Source organism: Pseudoliparis swirei, chromosome 5, assembly GCF_029220125.1.
Source record: "Pseudoliparis swirei isolate HS2019 ecotype Mariana Trench chromosome 5, NWPU_hadal_v1, whole genome shotgun sequence".
Lineage (NCBI taxonomy): Eukaryota > Metazoa > Chordata > Actinopteri > Perciformes > Liparidae > Pseudoliparis > Pseudoliparis swirei.
In genome coordinates this window covers 15,053,032-15,074,682 of record NC_079392.1, presented here as the reverse complement: position 1 = coordinate 15,074,682, position 21,651 = coordinate 15,053,032, and the positions used below count along the sequence as shown (strand labels likewise).

Sequence of the window (21,651 nt, the reverse complement as noted above, 5' to 3'; positions counted from 1 at the left end):
AGTGCACATTGATAAAAACATTGCAGTAAATGTGCCAGAGTTAGCCAAGAGGCTATTTTTCATCTGTAGTCCCAATGTTGCTGATGTTAAGAACAAACCTAAAAACATAAGATTGCAAATACAATCTACAGATAAAGCAAATAAAATAGGGGAGAACAATGTTAAAATGGACAGAATAAAAACATAATGTCAGAGATACAACATAAAAGCTTACAGACTAAATGTGACATACAACTGCAAACAGGTGAACGACAAGAGAAGACACGCAGGTGGAGTAAACGACCGACCAGCAAGTCAAGACATACAGAGACCGGACAACAGACAGACAACAACTGACAGACAGACAAAATGAAAGTCCAACCTGGACAGATGGAGGAGGTAGTTACAGTCTAGTGCTGACAGAGCTGGGTAGTAATGTACCATTTCTTTGTTTCTGCTTTAAAAGAGTTGAATGATTGTAGCTCTCTGATAGATCCTGGAATGTAGTTCCAGTGAACTGCTGCTTGTACTGAGAAAGCAGCATGACTAAAAGCACTTTTCCTGAGAGGGACGATACAATCCCCTCTTGCTGCACCTCTTGTGAGCCGATATCCAGTTCGTGTGGTGACAAATTGTTTGAGAGGAGGAGAGGTCAATCCATGTATGATTTTGTACATCAGACAGACGTGCACATATTTAATCAAGTTATCCCAACTAAGTGTGTGTGTGTGTGTGTGTGTGTGTGTGTGTGTGTGTGTGAACATGTGGTTCCTCCCCCTTTACGACACACAGACAGTGTCTCTCTCACACAGCGCACACACTGGGACCTTCGGGGCAATCCTCAGCTGAGCTGCCTGTACTGCATCGGACAGGACGAGAAGTGAGAGGAAAAAGAGGAGGAGAGGAAAATCAGAAAGCGGAGCTGGTGAAGGAACGAGAGGAGCAGACGGAAAGAGTGAGGCAGAGAAAGTGAGTGTCACAGACAGACACCAGAGGAGAAGGGTATATCTGTACTTGACGTCACACATGAAGTGGACTCTAAAACAGCCTGGTAAGTCAGGAGCACCGTGTGTGTGTGTGTGTGTGTGTGTGCTGAAGGGTGCTCTAAATTAAGTCGATAATACCTTCAAGTGTTCCAGGCTAAAGGTGTCAGCTTGCAGTAGTTAGGGAGGGGTAGTGGGAGGAAACAAGCTGGATGTGTCAAGGTGATGAAGTCAGACAAGTAAATAGTCTGAGAACTCAAAGCACACTTCCTCTCTGTTGGGAGGCTGCCGAGCCAGACCCAGAGTCTACGGCAGCGCTCCAGTGAGACCGAGGGGGTGAACCAGGCTCAGGCTGAGCCGGCCGGGTGAGCAGAGCAACAGAGAGCAAACAGGATGTGAACAAATACACCTTAATAAATAACAGGTCACATCGTGATATAACATAGTAGTTCTGAAGTGTTTCCACCTCGGCAATAGAGATACATAATTACCCTGTAATCACATTCATTTGAATATGTTTCTCGCATAAGTATCTTTGGTTTCAGTGTAGAATACATTCTTCAGTTTTTCAAAATGTTGTTTCGGAATCTTTCATATTTCTGAGTTTTGAATAAAAGGTCACATTTCCAGTTGGACTACATTATATGGAAATCAAGGTCTGGCTACAGAATTGCCACATAGCCAGGTTCCCACCCAGTTCCAGAATGCATCATTTTTGCTGTAGGTCAGAGCCAAGAATCAGTGAAAAGAAATTAAGTCAGCATACGGTTTAAAGGAAATGAATGACTGGTGTCACAATCTGAAATCACATGCAGTTTCTGTTTGAGTATTTAAGATGACTGAATGAAGAAGGTCTGTCACTCTTCCTTCTTCTTTCTCGTGTCAATCTAAAGTTATTCCTGCTTGAATGTAAGTTCTGCATTCAGATCTCTTCCTCTCATGTTGAGTAGGGAGAACTACTTCTGAATTGGAATCGGACCACAATTGTACGAAAGCTGCTGTCTCCATCACTGACTACATATGTTCTGTCTGTTCTCGTGCACTGTTTTTACTCCTACAAAAACATGCCTGTTAGTCCCCTACAGCCCATGTAATCAAAAGCCAATACATGCAGCGCTGCCTCTAAGGAAGTATTACACGTATTATAAAGATTATTAAAGTCTGAGTCAAACAAACACAGGACTTTCCCCTTAGGAGACTGCTGTTTGGGTCACACGTTAAATCATTTAATGTGTTTTACCTTAGTTTTGTTAATTAATACTTTCTTTACACAACAAATGTTTTAGTTTTTTTACCCAAACCATGAGGGCTTATGCATGTGCACTGAGCGAATACCATAAATGAAAGACGTTTAATATACCATACAAATTGTTGTATGAGAATGTGTTGATAGTTTGCCCGTACCAATGACATATTCACTCCAGGTACATCATTTCAAGTCAACAGAGAAGTGGTTAGCTGCTGCTTTCGGTTCAATAAAACATGCATAACGAGTCCTTCCGGAGCCAAGTCAGTGGAGAACAATCCTGTTTGAGAGTTGTCTTCCCGTTAGCTTGCTAAACACACAAATAGCATCAAATAATTGAATCCTATGAGTTTTCTAGTTTTTCCAAAATATATGGGACCGAAAGGAGAACATTCTTATGATACATTGTATTGTTTAGGTGTTTGTGACAGTCATAATATATATTCTTTTTCTAATTATTGTGTATGGAAAAAGCTCCTGGGCTAGTGTGTATCATTGGTTATGCAGTACCAAGTATGGCCACTATGCCAATATTGTCTGGCAGCCAGTGAAGAATACAGTAAATAGGTGTCAATTTTCACTTGTTACCTGCACACATAGTCTTTTCTAAATCAACTTCCGTTTTCACAGGGAAAGTGTATATGTTTGTTCCATAGTTAAGTAGGCTCACGACATATGCGACGCCGTAATGTAACAATACCTAAGTAACGTAAATCAGAAAGCTACAATACATACAGAGCTGCCAACTTTTCAAAAAACCTTGGAGTGAGATTTTGTCGGGGGTGACCAAAATGTTGCCGCGCACGCAGCCACACACGTTGGTGGCTCAAATATCAGGAAATTTGATTTAATTTGGCGTTGTACCCATGTTGTACCCTGCATTCTGGCCTGGCAAAGGTCTTTTACGAGACATCTTTGCTGCCTTAAAGAATTAAAATGTTTTTTAATAACTACTCTCATTTACAAAAACATGCCTAATTCTATTGCACAAATGTCCTGTCTTTATGTTAAATTCTTTAGAATACAACTTACTTGTTCAAAGTGCTGTTTGGAAAAAAATTAAGAGGGTCCTTTTCCTAGGCCTGCAAATAAAGTGATACATGCTATGTGGGCAGCCTTAACAAACAATGCTCTGATGTTTTGAGCATGCAGGATACCAAGAGGTTAACAAGGTGCTCTCCTGCTGCTTGTTATGACAGCTGAGTTTACATTCACCACACAAAATCACACGCACAAACACAACACATTATTTCAAGATTTAAAGTTTAAGAGAGTGAGAACTTAATTGATCCGCATGTCATTAACAGGGCTCTCAAGTTTTGAAGACAGGCAAGAGTTACATATCTATCCAGGATGCTTTATTTTCATTGGTTGCTGGATTAAATCTTACCCAGATACAACAGATATGGTTTTTTTTCTGATTGGCTGTTGTGGAGCCCATTTATTTTTTTGATTGGCTGATAAGTGGCACCTCACAGCAGAACTCCAGGGGAGCGCTTGATTCCTCCACGGTGAGGGCAGCGCGGCCAGCTCATGTTGGCGCGCTGCGGCACATTAAAACATTAAATAGCCGAGAGTTTTTTCAGCGTGAGAAATACGATGTGTGGCGGGAATGCGGGGTAAATAAGATGTCTATGCAGCGAAGAGGTTTATAGATGCGCTCCTTAGCGCCATCTATCGTCGCGGAGTTTGAAAAGAAACCAACGCGCCTCGGCCCAAAATCAGAATTTCTTTTGCCGTGAGAAATTGGTTGTGTGGCGTGAGTGCGTGTGAAAACATGCAAAAGTGTGTGTCACACGGCGAAACCGTGAGAGTTGGTAGCTCTGTACATAAGCAATATAGTTATGTAACTTAAAATAAGTTCTTTGTTTGATGCAGGTCACAAACACCTGTCCTCTGGGTGAAAGTCCTGTGGTTGACTCCCAGACACGTCTCCCTATGCAGACTTCCTACTACGCAATCAGACTTCCCCCTTGACTCCCGTAACTACAGCCACTGACAAAGCTGCTGTCTTTAACTACTGCTCTGTCAGGTACAGTGTTTGGTATTACCAGATATTTGACATTCTTGATTTGATATGTCCGGCTGCCTTGCAAACCTGCTTCGGGGCATCTGACAGCCCTATCGTTACTTCATTAATCCTAACACAACAAGTCACAAATCACATGAGGGAAATTAATCCGACTTGGATGAACCAGTTTAAGTAGGGCCTTCTCTTGTGTCCATCAGTTCGATCACCTTTCATAACATTTAATTCACCAAAGTTCATTGTTAAAATTAGGGGATTTGGTTTCAATATTACAACAAAGTGTGACGGGTTTAGAAACATGAGCAGTCAGATGATCAAACCGGTTGTAAACTAAAGAGGTCTGACAGTAAAATATCACCCAAACATTCGCCAGAGTTCACAGAGCGACTTCTTGGTTCAGCTTGGACCTCCAGGGTCTCTAGTGTGCACCCAAACAGGTGTCCTGTACAGGGGGATGTTGGCGACATTACTGCAGCACTCACGATAAAGTGTGTTCGATAATTGTCTTCTTTCCAAACTGTCGGATGACCGGACTGCTTTTGTTTCTGGAGCTTGTAGTGACACAACCGGATCTCAGCAAATGTACAATGATATAACTGAATACAAGATAAATAACAAATAAAAATAGAGTAATTCTTGAGATTCCAGACTGTGTGATTACACTCATATTGAATCAGCACCTGTGGCCACAGCCTAAATAACAGGAATATCCTGCATTCCTGCAATATTTAATTTCAACGAGCAATACCTCTGAAAATGTAGAGACCTAAAACTATGTAAGTATGTCACACAGCACGATGGCTTGATGAAAGGAGATGCAATCTGTTCTCTCGCCTCCAACATACAAATGCAAATTTTGCTTTGCTTACATTCAAAGCTGCTCATTTACAAGTGAAGCAAGGTTTGTAATAACAGACTTAAGAGCTCTTTAGAGAATTCCAGTTCCTGCAAGTTAAATGTTTGAAGGTGAACTCATCTGCATAGCCAGCTGTAAAAGCACACGTTGGTTGGGTAACCTGAGCTTCTCACACATTGATCTGCTCGTGTCAAATATCAACACCTGAGCTTTGATATCCATTAGCTTGTGCATCTAACTGACCGTATGATATCACTCTCAAGATTCACAAAGCAGTTCTTACTTGGTCGATACCACATGAGCTCATATTGTTCTCTTCTGGCCTTGGAAAGTCAAAAGAAGAAACAAACCACTCACGGCACACTTGATTACCTACAAGTGAGCACGAGAAGATGAACCAATAGATTAATCATACAATTGTTCATCCATTTTTCAGCTAAACACTGAAAAGCTCTCAGGAATTCCTGGGAAAGAAATGGAGGCGCCACAGCCTTTGGCTGTCGGTGCTAGAGCCTGCATAGACATTTAAAAGTTGACCAATAATGTACAGCCAACAGATAATTATCCTTGTGAAGCAGCATCCTATGAGGTGCCGAATGCCTCAAACCAAGACAACGCCGACATATTTGAACTTACTCAACGTACTTTAACCCAAACCAGTACCTTTTCCTGAAGACAACCAGAAAGTTCAGTTTCAAAACATAACTGCATGTTAAAAACTGTGATTGCAGTTATATTTATATCATTTTGGTAGTCATTGACAAAAATTATTATGTATTTAGGAATGACGATGGGGTGTACTGTGTGGCGTCTTAACGTATTTGATTGAGAAACTGAACTATTCCTACTACAGGAAGTGGTTATAAATAAGGTTTACCAATTGAGGATGATTTCACTGCAGTAATGTCTGAAGAACAAAGTGTGTGGACACATATAGTTAACGCAGCGTATACAGTAATGACAGTTTATGTTGGTGGCAAAATGTTTGGTTTTTTTCATGTGTTTCATTAATTTAAACTAAGTAGCAGTGGGCCATACCACACATTTAAGTTGATTAAAATACCAAGGAATACCAGGGTCTGAATCCACAATCTATACTTGTATTTTTTTTTATGTGACATGACAAGTGAATGCCTCATTCCTAGAAACTTTCCGAATACATTTCATGACCTTTATGTCTTAATCAGCTGATCACATGCATGTGAAGTAACTCCAGATGTTGAGTGTCTGAAACAGCAGCTGTAAAGCCAAGCGCACTAAGAAGTGTGTGTGAGGTCCAGCATGTAGATGGCCCCATCCTATTCTAGTCAAAGGAAACAGAAACGCTCCTTCACTTCAGTCTGAACAGAAGCTAACTCTAAACTCTTTCCAAAAGTGAATCATCTCATGGTACGATTATCCTGAATGTGTTGTGAGAGTGCACTGTTGTTGGTTGCACCCAGTGGTCAGTCAAAACATGCTGCTGTGGAAATATGTGTTTCGGCCTATTGTGTGGCAGCATTGCACAGGCGTCAGCAGCTTCCCTGCTCAGGGGCTCTGCTGGGCTGAAGCCCCTCTACTATGGGTCTTTGTGCTGGGTCGGCGCTTACATTCACAGCGTCCTCAGCAGAGTTAACAGCATTTAGCCGGAGGGGTGGGTCGGCTGTTTGTGGGTGTTTACAATATACACATTTCCTACAAAGGGGTTGGTCTTTTTTCTACTCTCCCCTTTCCCGGATTTGGTCCCAGTTCAGGCTGAACATGTTCAGGATAATACCTAATCGGTAAAAAGATAGAAGTTTGTATCAAACATAATTACAAATTGATCTCGTTTCTCCAGGATAACAGGATGCAGTAGCTTGTTGTTCAGAACACCCCATGGTTCATGAGTGCAAACCACAGAAAAGTCAGAATTAACTCGCTACAGCTGAGTAAATGTAGTTGTTTACTAATTCTTTACTCTTACAGTGTGTTTTAAATCACATCAAAAAAACCTCTTCTCCCTCCCGACTCATCAAACAGCCCCTTGACCAGTGGTACACGTACCAACGCACCCAGCTTTAGAGATCAGTAGGGTCGGTTCTTCACGATGTTCCTATATGCTCTGTGAGTAATACTCCGTCCAACAATGGTAGGAAAAGGCAGGTTAAACTCACAGATTCCACAGGAAATGGGGAAGACCCCGGGGGGACCCTTGCAAACAGGACGCCATACTCTGGCACTTTGTGAACGGTCATGTGCAAGAGGCCCCGCTGATGAAGCAATCTGCTGTGGTCAGCAATGTAAGAAGAGTCATCTGAACGGTGGTCCCCGAGCATGGACGTTTATGCTTATTTTAGTTGTACAGCAACATACAGAGTGACAGTATAACTGGCTTCGGACCGAGCTTTCATTCAATTCTATGACTTGTACCTCGCTATAGTGTGCAGAAGACAGGTGTACAGATACCTGCCACAGCACGCACATCTAGTGGGGAAACCAACTGAGACAGAACTATTGGTTTAACTCTCAGCCAGTGTGTGTGTGTGTGTGTGTGTGTGTGTGTGTGTGTGTGTCGTTTCCGGGTATGAATATAAGAGTTAACGGTTTCCTTTAATCAGAGAAGCCTCTCCTTTACACATAAAGTGATGTCATACTGGTACACAATATGACATCCTTGAAACAAATATATTAAAGTAAATTAAGATGAATATAGATTTTGGAATGGTGTATAGTGTTATAATGTTGTTCATTCTGAAATGTGGCATCTATTGCTTCTGTCCATCCTGATCGAGGGGTCCTCCTCTGTTGCTCTCCCTGATGCTTATTTCTGGTTGTAAAGCCCCCTGAGGCACATTTGTGATATAGGGCTATACACGTATAATTTAATGATTAATAGATCAATGCTCTACAGTCTAGTGGACAATTAGTGATGTGTGGCAAACAGTGTGAACACCCAGTGTTAGTTATTGAACATCATCAACTGTGCTGCACTCATTCAGGAGCTTTTCTAGACTAAGCAACGTCACTGCGACGCAGGAAATCTGTCAAAACTCTTGTCCCAGGTGGTCCTAAGGCTCTGTGTCCCCTGTGTCCTCTGTGTCCTCTGTGTCTCCTGCAGCCCTCAGTGTCCCAGTAGGTTGATGTGGAGTGTTCAGGGACTACTCGTGGCCTTGTAAAGCCAGGAATCCTCACATTAAACATGGCAGCACACTTATAACTCTCTAGCTGTTGCCTGGTACCCATCAAGCAATCCAAACTATTTCACAATAACTAAACTTGTTCTGTCACTCCACACTTTGGGAACAACAACAATGTCACAGAAAGTTAAATGAGTTAGGCTAAATTGATATCTACATTTTTCCATTCACAACTCACATTCAGGTATAAATATTGCCCCAGTGTACTACAAATATATCATTTTCATTGGCTATGAAGGTTCTGAATTGTAGGCACTGCTTGTAAAACATCATCTGACAGATAGTTTCTTTTAATTGTTATTGGGATACATGCCTTAGGCCTACATATATTTTATGAACATTATTAATAGAGATTGTAAACACAATAAAAACAGCATCTAGTGAAACATGTAAGTCCCTCTACAAATGCCATTGCAATATCATAATATATTGTATATGATTAAATCGTCACAGAAATGTTGGAGAAACTAATATATTGACGATAGACAAACTTAAATTTCCAGATGGCTCAGCTGTGCGCAAATACCACGTGGTGACGCTTCCTGAGCAAGTCCCGGTGATGTTGGACCGCCGCTCCCCAACTGCTCCGGAGTTCACTCGACAAGTCGGCCGCCCCGTCCGTGTTGTTACGGTATAAATCTCCGGTAAGTAACTCATTCCCAGGGAACTTCGGTTTCCGTGACGGGCGCGTTTGTTCCGGTGTCCGAGAGACTGCAGTCGCCTCTTAAATGAGGCCGGCGCACCGGACTGCGGGCATGCAGCGGACCGGCCGCTCCATGCGACCTTCTGCTGGGGTTGTTCAACATGTGCTACGTGCCCGCAGGCGTCCACCGTGAGCTCACCGGGGTAGCTACAGCATGAGCACCGTGGCAGCGGGGAGGCAGCACATTCGTGGTTTGATTCTATCGCAAACACATTCAGCAATATTTGATCGTGCGTGTGTTTGTGTGGTGTGTGCGTGTGGCATTTGCTAAAAAATATATTTTTTTAGAATGAATTGAATATATTTTTGAGTTTTGATTTTCCAGACTTCTTCAGATGTTGTGTTTTGTCCCAACTGGCCAAAGAAAGAAGCATTTACAAAGATAAAACAGAGGAAAGCAGCAACTCTTCACAATAAGAGGCTGGAACCAGAAAGTGTCTGGAATATGTGTGTGATGAACGACGTAAACAAACAAATACATTTATTTTAAAAAAAAGTTGTCAATACATGTGATGAATGACTCAACTCATTGTTATTCTAGCTTTAATGCATCGCCCAAACATTCGAAATCTGCTCTTCATCAATTATGATCTTGTCTCTCTTGTTCAGGTGCCGTGTGTTTCAATGACGCGCTGATGCAACAGTAGCCAAGAGGAGGAGAGCGGTGAAATAACCAGGAGTTCTTCGGAGGGAAGTACGTAGGACCATCTGGAATGGTTTAAGCTGAACGAGGGACACTCGGCTCTACCTGGAGCTTCCTGGGGCCTGATCACTATGAGGGAGCGGAGCTTTAGAAGATCAATAACACAACAAGTATGAATGCTGATGAGCCTGACGAAGGCCTACTGGACTTGACAACATCAAAAGAAGGAGAAGCCAGTCGATAGGACAAAAGGACACATATGAGGCGAGACAATATAATATATAATAAGGAAGAAGGTTAGATGGGTGAGATGAGAAGTGAAGTCAAGTTTGGGAGTGACGGGAGGCAGCGATGAAATAGCTTACATATTTAGAAAAAGAAGAGAGACGGAAGATACGCGCCGTCAGTGTTGGGAGATCGGCAGAAATAAGCGGTAGTCGCCATGTTCATGAACTTCCGTCGCATCCGCAAGTGCCAGTGCATGCAGCTGCTGACCACAGGTCTGGTTCTGTGTGTGGTGATGGTCTGCTGGGAGGAGCTGGACCACCATGTGGTCAGCCACATGAGATCCTACACCTACCGCTACCTGGTCAACAGCTACGACTTTCTCAATTCCTCCTACGCCCTCAGCTCCAGCCGTCACAACAAGGACGGTTATTATGATGTGGACAGTGGGTTGGGGAACTATCCGTACCTCATGAACCACCCGGGCAAATGTGGAGGTGGCGGCGGAGACGGGAAAAGCCGGGATGATGTCCTCCTGCTGCTTTTTGTAAAATCCTCGCCGGAGAACTTTGAGCGCCGGCAGGCCATCAGGGACACGTGGGGCAACGAGAGCTTCGTTTGGTCCGAACTGGGGGCGAGCGTGAGGCTGGTGTTTGCCCTCGGCGTGCACCCGGACGTCGGGTGGAGATCCAGGGTGCAGAGTGCGCTGCTGCAGGAGGACCAGGCCTACGGCGACCTGATCCAGCAGAACTTCTTGGACACCTTCCACAACCTGACTTCCAAACTGATCCTGCAGTTCCGCTGGGGCTACAAGTACTGCCGTCAGGCACGCTTCCTCATGTCTGCGGATGATGACATCTTCGTCCACATGCCAAATTTGGTGAAGTACCTGCAGGAGCTCCTGCATAGTCAATCAATGGCCAAAGACCTGTGGGTGGGACATGTGCACAGAGGAGCCCCTCCAGTTCGCCGTAAAGAGAGCAAATACCACGTTCCCCATGATCTGTACCCCTGGCCCGCCTACCCAGACTACACTGCTGGAGCGGGCTATGTGGTCTCAGCGGATGTGGCCGCCAAGATCTACCTTGCAACTCTGTTGCTGAACTCCTCCATGTACATCGATGACGTCTTCATGGGGATTTGTGCTAAGACCATGGGGGTCTCTCCCCAGGAGCATGTCTACTTTTCAGGGGAGGGCAAGACTCCGTACCACCCTTGCATCTATAATCACATGATCACGTCACACGGCCACGCCACGGATGTGCGCTCACTATGGCAGGCCGCAACAGACCCGACAGTCTCTGGTAACTCCCGAGGATTGATAAATAATATTTACTGCACATCAGTGAGAGTGGCGCTGCTGTGTCTGCCTTATTACCAGAACACCTACTCCTGTATGGCCGCTTTCACATGAGTTGTCTTCAGGTGACGTACTGCTGGATGCTGAATGTACCACAATAACAAATGATGCTACCTAAATCAAACAGCCTGCCATGGTTTTCCTCTTCCCCTGTTTGCTGGCTATACTTGGTATTTGCTCTCGTGTGAATAAAGACGTAAGCGGTTCTGTTAAGCAAACCAATGCACTTGGTTGTTCTTCAGTCATCAACCGGATTTTCACTTTGTTTAAGCTAGAGAGAAAAGATTGGTTGAACATGTCCCGCTTCTGTTTACATGAAGGCTTTTTGTCTCTGTGTGCACACATTCAGAGCTCCACACTGTTATTCTCTTGGCAGCTTGTGAAAGGCTTCAGCCCCGTCTGAAATAACATCTAAACTAACTGTTACATATGATGACGTCTGGTGTCTGAGGCAGTTGACAAAGATTAATGTTCTGCATATATGTTCCAGTTTCTCAATCTGAATGCAAAAATGTTCAAGTACAGTAAATATTTTATTTTGTGGATGTCATTAAAGCTGTACCAATTAGCTGATTAATCAATTACTTAATTAAAAGAGAGTTGCAACCACCTTGATAATTGATCATTTCTTTGTCATATTTCTGTAACACCCTGTTCTGTTTCTCCTGTGTTCTGTCTTCTCTGTCTTAATTGTTTAATTCCCTGCACCTGCCCTCAGCCACTCTTGTCTCGTTACTGTCTGATGTTGCACACCTGTGTTTCCCCACCTTATATATTCTCCCAGTCTTTGCTTTGTTCCCTGCCAGATGGTTGTGTGTTTTGCCCCTCGTGTCAATTCGCTCATGACCAGTCTGGTTTTAAGTAAAAACATTTGTTCCTCAAACCCAGAGTCCAACAGTTCTTCTGCACGTGAGCTTACCTGTGTGAACTTGTGACAGTTTCAAACAGATGGCAACAAATTTTGTTTTGTAATTTGCTGATATTTATATGTTTACATTCAAAGTGAATATCATTTTTTAATGTTTTGGACAAAACAAGACATTTGAAGATGTTACAGTGGACTCTAAGATACTACATTTTATTGTTATAGTACTTTGAAATTTCACAGACCAAAACAAGGTGTTTATCTAGTGATAATTTCATTGGTAATGGCATGAATCATAAGTTTGAATTGCATAATGCAAATAGACACCGAATGAAGAACAGATGTGTTCTATATGAAATGTTCTGCATCATGTGATGTTAGCATTGTCTTGTGTGCGGTGACTAACTGGTAGATATGCCGGTCTATTCTTGGATCCTTGAACTCTGCTGTGACTGACTCACTCTGATCAGGCTGACGAGGTGCCTCAGACATTTGTTATTGAGACACCAGCCAGTAGGAAGAAAGCTGCATCCGGCCAGACTGAGCTAAATGATGCCAGATGAGTGAATTGCCCTACGGTACAAGTCTGGTTAATTAGCCTCATTTACTTGTGTGCTGTTGCATTGTACCTCTTTCCATTGCCTCTGTAAGGGGCTTGTGACACCTGCACCCTTAGATTTAAAGTTTTAGAGCTGTGGTTCCCAAGCTGGGGGTCAGGAAGGATAAATCATAAAAGAAGAAAGACGATAGCATGGGTGTAAAAGATATGTATCCTCTACAAAATAAACAACAGAAGCTGGGACACCGGGTCTCAAGTTGACATTGCTTTGTTTCAAGGTTGACAAGCCACTGCTTTGGAGTAGATTATAAGTCAAGCTGTTCTCTTGCACATGATTTATAATGCAGCACAAACATGTAAACTAGGACAAGGTGGGCTGCACCAGTAGACATGTATTAAACTCACTCTGCCATGCTTCACTAATATGAAGGTCCTCTATCTAAAAGCAGATTTCTGATTTACTATGCTAAATTTGTAACAAGTATGCCTTCCTATCTTAGGAGAGAATTCATCCTGCTAAGACTCATTTGAGATTGTGCTTCCTCTTTTCTCACTGCATCCTGTTACGCTGTGGTTTTTACATTAAAAAACAATTGGACATGCTGAATCACTTCGAGCGTGAATATCATCTCGCGTCATGAGCTTAGAATGAACCTTTTTACTGCCGGGGGAGCACATTGGGTTTAAATACAGAAGCATACCCTATCCCTATGAGAAAAGGGAATGTATTCAACTCGTGATGTATTGTGATATATACTAGAATACTGGTTAGTTGTTATTATTTTGTTTATGTCGACCAAACCTTGATGAACTTTCATTCAATTATTTTACATTTCATTCAGCTTATGCTTTTATCCAAAGCCACTTACAATAATACACCAAAGACTACGACGAACAATTTGGGGTTAAATGTCTTGCTCAAGGACGCCTCAACATAGGTTTGAACCGCAGCTCCTCTAATTGAAGGACGGACCTGCTAGCCACTGAGCCAGACGTGAACCTGGAAAATAATTCTTTGAAGAAATCTGTAATTTGTCAGTGTCTTTCAAAACAGCCCATGTGACCAATCCAAAATGTCAGCAGGTCATCTGATTCTTTTTTTACGTGTACATGCCAGGAAGACAGGATTTAGCAAAAGAAGAAAAAAGAGGATGTTTACATGTGAGGAAATGAAACAAAACATGCACCAACCAACTCAATCCAACAGTGCCTCTCTTCTTTCATTTGGCTCAGTGCAATACACAATTGTATTGTTGAAACAGTTCAAGTCCGAAGGATGTCATGACACACTAACTATTACCCAGGAAATAACACAAGCCGGGGAAACCTTTTTCCTTCTTACTTATGTTGCTTATCTTTCAGAAAAGACTGTTCGTAATGTTGTTTTTTCAATTTCATTTGGAGTGTTAGACCCTCTTGGACCTTTGAATGCATTCTCATGTCTCTCATATCCTGCATATTAAACAGAACTCCTCAACATGCGACCGTTCAGTTTCTATGCACGTAGCCTTGTGCGATGGATTCTCTAATTCTAAATGTTATTCAATTCTAAATGCAAATATACTTGATTGCGCGCAGAGATTGTCATGTAGAAGTCAAATCGCCTCGTCGCTAAGTGTGCGTTATGTCAGTGGGACGTGCTGTTGCTGTGTCATCCTCTGAGCCATGTGAAGTTACTCATCCTATCCTCTCGACTTAACTGCCTCTGTTTTCAAACTGGAGCAGCCGACCCGGAGATGATGCTTCTCACTGAGTCGGCAGACATGGCTGTATGGAATATAACGTCCACATATGTTGGTTCCTGAGCACTTTCTTTGTGTGTTGGTCTTGCCATCTCCGTGAAAAAGTCTCTGGCTTCAGTGTCAAATCAGAACATTTGTTTCGACAATCATATCTGTTTCTGTAATTAAAGTCCAATTCTGTCATTCATTGCTTTTTCCTAAATCTCTTAAATCCACGACAGGGTAGGTGGACGAAACACAAGTCTCACAAGATGCAGAAGCCCACAAGACAAAGTTTGTAACACATCTTCTAAGAATGTGTATCGCAAAACACTTCACATATGAAGCCTGGCATGGACTTTACACTGAAGTAGGAGACACCGTGTGTCCAGAACATACACTTCTGAATTAAACACTAGTTTTACAGGTTCTGGATTATTCGTAGAGAGTAAAGCTTAGATATTTGTGTTGTACGTCGTCACTGAACAGACCAATTAGATAGTCTATTAGATTGTTATATCTCAATACATGTCAGTTGTGGTGACTGCCTCCACACAGCACTGGGTATTCCACACTGGAGTCCCACATCACAACGTGCACTGTCACCTGGGTGGTAACTGTTCCACCACCTGTGTCTGAAATGTGCTCTTCACATGTGGTAAGTGGTGTTAAATTACAATAGAACATATCTACTGCAAACTAGGGCTGTTTCGACCTGTTGAATAACCCTCCACAGAGAATCTCACAAAATCACAACTTTAAATCTTGAGTTTAGGCGTTTTTTGGAGGGAAAAAGTCATTCGGCAGGAAAATGAATAGAAATCAGGTAATCGACTCAAGAAATCGGAGTCGACTGAGACTAAAAAGACTAATTGACTAAGAGGCGACGGCCTTACTTCAAACCATGCACACAGAATCAGTATGACCTTGCATTACTGACTTATAATGAACAATCATAATCATGTTTTCTTTTCAGTATAGTGATGTTACAGTGAAGCAAAGGACTGCATGAGAGCACAGCGCGGTGGTCTGTCCTTACCTGCGTCTGTTGGACAGACTCTCCTCTGTCTCATTGGTCACAATGACATGGGTGGAGCCTCCTTGGCTTTCCTCATGCATCACCTCAATCTGTGACAGACAAACACAAATGTCTAAAATGACTTTTTTGACTTTTGGGACTTTGTATAATATGTCAAAAAAGCAAGATCACTGAACTAAATGTCTTCTTCTCAAGCCTCGTCCCAATACATCCTGTCAGAAGCCTGGCTATTACAATGATTTACTGAATGATGCATTTGTATTATGATAGAGACGAGTTACAGCATGAAATATACCAACTCAGAACTGAAACACAGACCAAAAACCCTGTTCAATGAAACAAGCCAATGAAAAGCTAAATAATCACCAGCCACATGTAAACCAAAGACTGCTCCAACGTGATTGGTCAATACAACTTGGACTACAATTGGAAACCAGAACGCTGCCAAACCAAAATCTTGTCCCTTGCCTCCAGATTCTTCATATGAATGTTGAATCTCTTCAAAGAGATTACTTTCGTACATACATTTGGTCAGAGCAAATGCTACTTACACCCTCTTGACACCTTGCAATAAAACGTGTCTTGTATTTCAATTGTATCTAATCAATCTATTAACCTGATTACATTTACACCTGAAATGCATGTGCAACTACACATCTGTTCGATGTCTCCCACGCCACCTCTTTTGGCCGATCACATCAAAATCCATCCTGAATGCATTTTGGGTGCATTTACACCAGTACTGCACTTTCACGTGGTCAAGCAGTCCCATTGAAAACGGCCCCCTGAAATAGCTTGGTTTGAATGAAATGGTGGAACGTAAGTTGTAAAGGGGCTCTTCGAGGAGCAGGTCCATCTCCAATTGTCCCACATCTGGTTGGAATGTGTCTTAAACCACAATCTGAGGTTGAGCGGGCGGATTACAGTTTGTCTCCAAAGCTTCTCTGCTGCACTGTTGTCATGCATTCCATCACAATATAATTGCAGAAATTTAAATTGCTCAGTTAATGTATCCAGCCTTTTCATGAGCATCGTCGGTAGTTATTCAGGCAGTGAAATACCCTCCTGCATTAATGTCACTTGATTAAAATTCTTTTTACATGTTCACAGAGCTGACTAATAAGAAAAAGGAAACTGCTCAGTAGGCTTTGGATTTTGTAACCGTCTGCCCTCATAAATTATGGAGGGAGGTTTATGGTCTAACACACTTACAATATCACTGCACAGAACAAAGTAACCTTGGGGCGCACATCTAAGGTACGCACACTCTAAACCAATTCATGAGATCACAGCAACAGGGTGGCGTAGCAGCGAACAGCTGCAGGGTGGCACACTGATGAGGGAGCGCCTCCTTTAGCCACGTTTAAGCCATGATCGCCAGCCTCAGGTTCTGAAGGCGACCTCTGACCTTCTGACCTTCTCTGACCAGGTGGGGAGTGTGTGTGTCCGAAAGGGAGACGAGAGCGTTGTATGATAAAATCAGCTTTCACATGTTTTGTTGTTTGCTCCTTATCTCTGCTTTTTAAACAGACAGACTTTCGAGACAGAAGCAGCACGACGGCTGAAACTGTGAGGAGCATTCCACATAAATCAATGACTCACCCACATAAAAAAGTAGCGGCTTATCACCCGCATGTTACGGTATGCAGAACATAGAGTCCACAACAGCTTTGTGTCTGCTTGATTATTAGTCTCTGTCCAAGGTTTCAGTTTATTTGATACATTATCAATTAAGCTGTAGAAACAACACCAGCTTGTTTCATTAGTTTATTTAATGGGCTAATAGGATATCAGTTTATTTATACAATTTCAAATCAAAAATTTACAAATTGTCTACACAATCTGTACACTGACATCCACATCCCCATCCCAAAACCTCCCAAAAACATCAAAAACACCAAAAAAAAAAAAGAAAAAAAAAAGGGGAAGAAAGAAGAGAGGGAGAGAGCAGAGGAGGAGGATCTCCTAGAGACATAATGATAAGATAGACAGATGTACAGAACAAGATATTAGATTTAATAAATGAACATGAAATGATGAATAAGGAATAGTAATTATTAGGCATATTCCACGACGGAGACATCACAGATCGATCCATCAGATGGATGGGGGAGAGAGGAGTGGGAAGAGGACAACAGGACAGTGGCGAGAGGAATGAGAATTTCAGACAGGCCAGATCATCCATCATAGAGATCGAGCAGTCTCATTCATAGAGGTCGACCCTGAGACGAGAAGAAAAGGAACAAAAGGGGGAGAAAGAGTTAGAGAGTGTGGTGATTGAGAGATGAGAGAAAAAAATGAGGAGAGAAAAGAGAGAGATAGGACTCAGTGCATCCTAAAACGTCCCCGGCAGCTATAAGCCAGCATAGCAATATCAAGGGGGGGACCAGGGCAAACCTGATTCAGCCCTAACTATAAGTCTGTCAGTCAGGAAGGTTTCTAAGGTCTCTCTCTAAACTGTGTGTGGGTGTCTGACTGAAATTGGAGTTTGGTTCCATAAAAGAGAAAAATAACTAAGGCTCTGGCTCCCATTCTACTTTTTTCTCACTTTTTAGACTCTATAGTCCAAGATTTAGTGAGAGCCTTAGTGAGCTAGTGGCAATATGGCACGACAACACAAAAGATATGATGGAGCATCACCAACCAATCATTTGCAGGTAAGGTAAAGAGAATTTAAAAAGTGATTCTGATTTTACTGGGAGCCAGCAGAGCAGCTAGTGCAGGAGTGATGTGATCTCTTTTCTTAGTTTTAGTGAGAACACGAGCTGCAGCATTCTGGATCAATATGTTGTTGCTTTTCTTCTTGTTCATGTTAAAGTAGATCAGCTGCTCAATGGCACTGTAAACAAGTGGCCCATGGTGACTGGCTCAGTGGTTAGCAGGGTCGTCCTTCAATCAGAGGATCTGCGGTTCCACCCCCGGCTCCGCTAGCCCACGTCGATGTGTCCTTGGGCAAGACACCTAACCCCACCTAATCCCACCTAATCCCATCGCTGTTCCTATGGCGTATGAATGTTCTATGATTGTTAGTTAGTTCTGATGGGAAGGTGGCACCTTGCATGGTAGCTTCTGCCATCAGTGTGTTAATGATGACAAGCAGTGGTCAAGTACTTTGAGTGGTCAGAAGACTAGAAAATGGTTACACATATATATGTATATTGGATTGGATTCAATTTATTGTCATTGCACAGGTACAGAGGGACTGAAATGTATTCTCTGCTTTTAACCCATCCTTAGTTATTAAGGAGCAGTGGGCTGCAGTGATGCGCCCGGGGAGCAACTGGGGGTTCAGTGCCTTGCTCATGGACACATCGACTTGCAACTAATGGGGAGAGCGGGGATCGAACCGACGACCTTGGGGTTGCAGGACGACCCCCTTACCCCACTGAGCTACAGCCGCCCCCTATTTGATCAATTCTTGTCAACATTCAGGGACCACCCAGCCACTGAAACCTGCCATACTGTGTATTCTGTCTCATCTCCCAAATTCAGTTTAGATTCTTCTTTTTGCTGCTTACCATCCCTTATGAGTATTAAAGTATAACAAAGTGTACTGCTGAAATGAAAGTAACAGGATTGGCACTGGATTCAATACCCTGCATGATGTCAGAGTCAGTTGTTCCCTCTTACTTTGAAATTTACAAATCATTAAAGTAACTTGTTGAAAGGACTTCATGTTGCAGAGAGAGGAGGGTACCTTGATGCCTCCTTTGGCCTTGCGTATGATCCTCTTCTTGCTGGGATCCCCTTCGACTGGCTGCCTGCTGCTGTTGGAGTTATCTGACACTCTGCGGGCCAGAGCTACAGTGAATTGAGAGGACAGAGCACATTTAAATGTTTTATTTCTCCAGAACTCAGGTCACCTTACATGCGTGCAGTTGTTAAATGAGTTCAGTTTATGGCAAAGAGGCTGACAACTATTTAAGTTTGCAGCTCAAGGTGTCAACCAGTTTAAGAGCTAAACTCACGCTGCTGGCTCCCTGGAGTTCTGGGGGGGGTCTTTAGTGCGGGCCGTTTCGGAGAGGACTCGGGCCGGGGGGCAACTGGCTGGACGGGCCTCGTCTGTTTAGCTGACAGCCTCTTCAGACTGACGTGCCGCTTCTGAAACATCTCCTGGACGTCCTCCAGGCGCTTAAGTGCCTTCAGGACATTGGCCTGCAGACACAAAGCATCACTGTCAATCCTGCTGCATCATCACTTTTGCCACAGGACGTCCAGTCATACTGCAAACTGTGCACTGTACCCTGATATCCTCAGACAGGACAACCTCATACTGGTTGTGGAGGTTCCTCAGTTCAGTCAGCTGGTTCTTTTCTGCAGACTCCAGGAAGTGTTCGATGTCAGTCAGTGCAGACTCCGCCCCTTCCTGTGACTGACACTTATCCACAGCCTGGGAGGCCAGCAGGTAGATGCCAGACTCACACCACTGGTTTACCTGTACGGAGCAGAATCACAACAGGGTAAGATTTCAATGGAGCCAAACCAACCCTCCCCATAGACCTACATGTTATAAACAAGCTAACATTATTCCACATCGTCCAAATCTCCAAATCCACTTTATCTGGCGGTCATACTGAAGGTCAGTGCATCCGGAATGTTGGTAATAATCCCATGTTGTACAGGAAAATAGTTTTTGCACAACTACAATAGTTGTGTAAGTCAATTTATGTCTGTTTAGATGAAGAGGCAGCAGAAAGCCCACATAATAGCAAACCAATTTTAGAACAAAGACCGAGAGATCATCAGACAACGAGAAGAAAATACAGAAAATGTTGTTTTCAGCCAGTTTTGATTGTCGGACCCATTCTGATTCGTTCCACGTGTCCCTTATTGGCCCTGCTGCTACCAGACCTCGTGCTCACCCATCAGTTTGTACTGGCCCATTGACTTTCATTGTTCTTCGTCCGTTTGTTGTCGTTGATCTTTATCTGACACTATGCAGAAATACAGAACTAAAAGGCTGACAGATCAGATGGTCATTGTTTCCTTCCTTTTCTACTGCTCTGTTATTGTTTTTTTCATATACACTTAAAGGTCAAATCATTTCTTTTTTTAACCTGACCAGGGGCCGCAACATCCTCTGCCTTGTTTGTTTGCCACATCCTCATTCCTGTGTGTCCTTTCCACCTCGGACACTCTTGTTTTGTATTTTATTTGGGGGCCAAGCTTCTCACTCTTACAATGACACCTTTGCTTTCTCCACGATAAACCTTCATGCAAATGGGTTATTTTATAAAGAGAAGTATGCTGATTATGAATATCAGACATGCACCTTTCAATTTATAATGATTCGGATTCACAAACATAAAATGAACGCGTCATGTAAAGTATTGAGTACAATACGGCAGAAGCAGCAAAGTAAATTTGTAAATCACCAACACTTGTAGATGTGTACATGTGTTTAAGGTGTAGCACATCCTCACCTTGTCAATGCCCATGTGAATCTGCAGGGATTTGGACAAGACATCTGTCTTTTTCTTGGACTCGTTGCTGAAGTCGTCACAGAGCCGCCGGAGCTCCACACATTTGGGTCGGATGGAGTCCACAGCGTAGTGGTCGCTCTGGATCAGCTGGTCACCGTGCAGTGCGTGGAGCTGGGCCTTTTCTAGTGTGGGCTGGAAGGAAAACCATTCAGGATATATCATCTCATTTTATCTGATGCAGATACTTTGCTGTTATTTACAAAGATTCATAACATACAAATGTGGGATTGCTTTCTTGTCTATGGTAAGGAGCCTTTATGCAGAAGCTGTCATGACTGAGTTTGTGCTACACTGGTATGTAATTGTATGATGCTGAAGCGGCGTAAGCACCAGCCTTAATAATGGCTGGCTAGTGATTAATAAAGCATTAATACATGATTTAATTGCTAAGAATAAAGCCATTAGTTACAACATATACAGCCGTTATTAAGATTGAAGTAGTGAATATATTTTTGTTTTAACTGCTTGAAATGACCTGAAGTTTGAGTGTGTGTGGATGTGTGTGTGGGTGTGAGAGAGAGAGAGAGAGCAACTAACCAGAGCCTTCTCCTCCAGTGTTTTCAGTCCGTTTATCAGGTGTTCAACTCTGGCCACACAATCCCCGATATCTGATAGGCTGGTGAGAATGTCCATCAAACTGTCCAACGACACTTTGACCTGGAGAGCCACAGAGAGGACAGAAGACAACTATTATGTTCCCCACTTCATCACACTGTAATATTTTTTTTTTCTTCTTGTATCCAGACTCAGCTTCAAATGATCCAAAGTTAGAAATGTAACATAAAACGATTATTAGAACATT

The 21,651-nt window shown here is 42.9% G+C and overlaps 2 protein-coding genes across 14 annotated transcripts in view; one reads left to right on the top strand and one right to left on the bottom strand.

Moving 5' to 3' along the window:
* mcf2l2 (MCF.2 cell line derived transforming sequence-like 2) overlaps positions 1-21,651 on the bottom strand; it is a 101,243-nt gene that overhangs the window by 61,611 nt on the left and 17,981 nt on the right. For all 11 annotated transcript variants that reach the window (XM_056413860.1, XM_056413856.1, XM_056413859.1 and 8 more), the window contains exons 10-15: positions 21,387-21,506; positions 20,790-20,981; positions 19,610-19,801; positions 19,335-19,521; positions 19,064-19,167; positions 15,367-15,455 (exon numbers count right to left, since the gene is read on the bottom strand). In XM_056413860.1, coding sequence (XP_056269835.1) covers positions 15,367-15,455; positions 19,064-19,167; positions 19,335-19,521; positions 19,610-19,801; positions 20,790-20,981; positions 21,387-21,506 — 884 coding nt within the window. The remainder of the gene's footprint in view (positions 1-15,366; positions 15,456-19,063; positions 19,168-19,334; positions 19,522-19,609; positions 19,802-20,789; positions 20,982-21,386; positions 21,507-21,651) is intronic.
* LOC130193436 (lactosylceramide 1,3-N-acetyl-beta-D-glucosaminyltransferase A-like) lies at positions 829-14,087 on the top strand. 3 transcript variants are annotated; one of them, XM_056413870.1, is made up of 3 exons: positions 829-948; positions 8,755-8,895; positions 9,564-14,087. In XM_056413870.1, exon 3 carries the CDS (start codon positions 10,040-10,042, stop codon positions 11,234-11,236), a length of 1,197 nt encoding a protein of 398 aa, XP_056269845.1. In that variant the 5' UTR covers positions 829-948; positions 8,755-8,895; positions 9,564-10,039; the 3' UTR covers positions 11,237-14,087. The 3 variants fall into 3 exon arrangements, with proteins under 3 accessions (XP_056269845.1, XP_056269843.1, XP_056269844.1); XM_056413868.1 differs by having other exon boundaries at positions 829-1,030; XM_056413869.1 differs by lacking the exon at positions 829-948 and adding an exon at positions 4,165-4,240.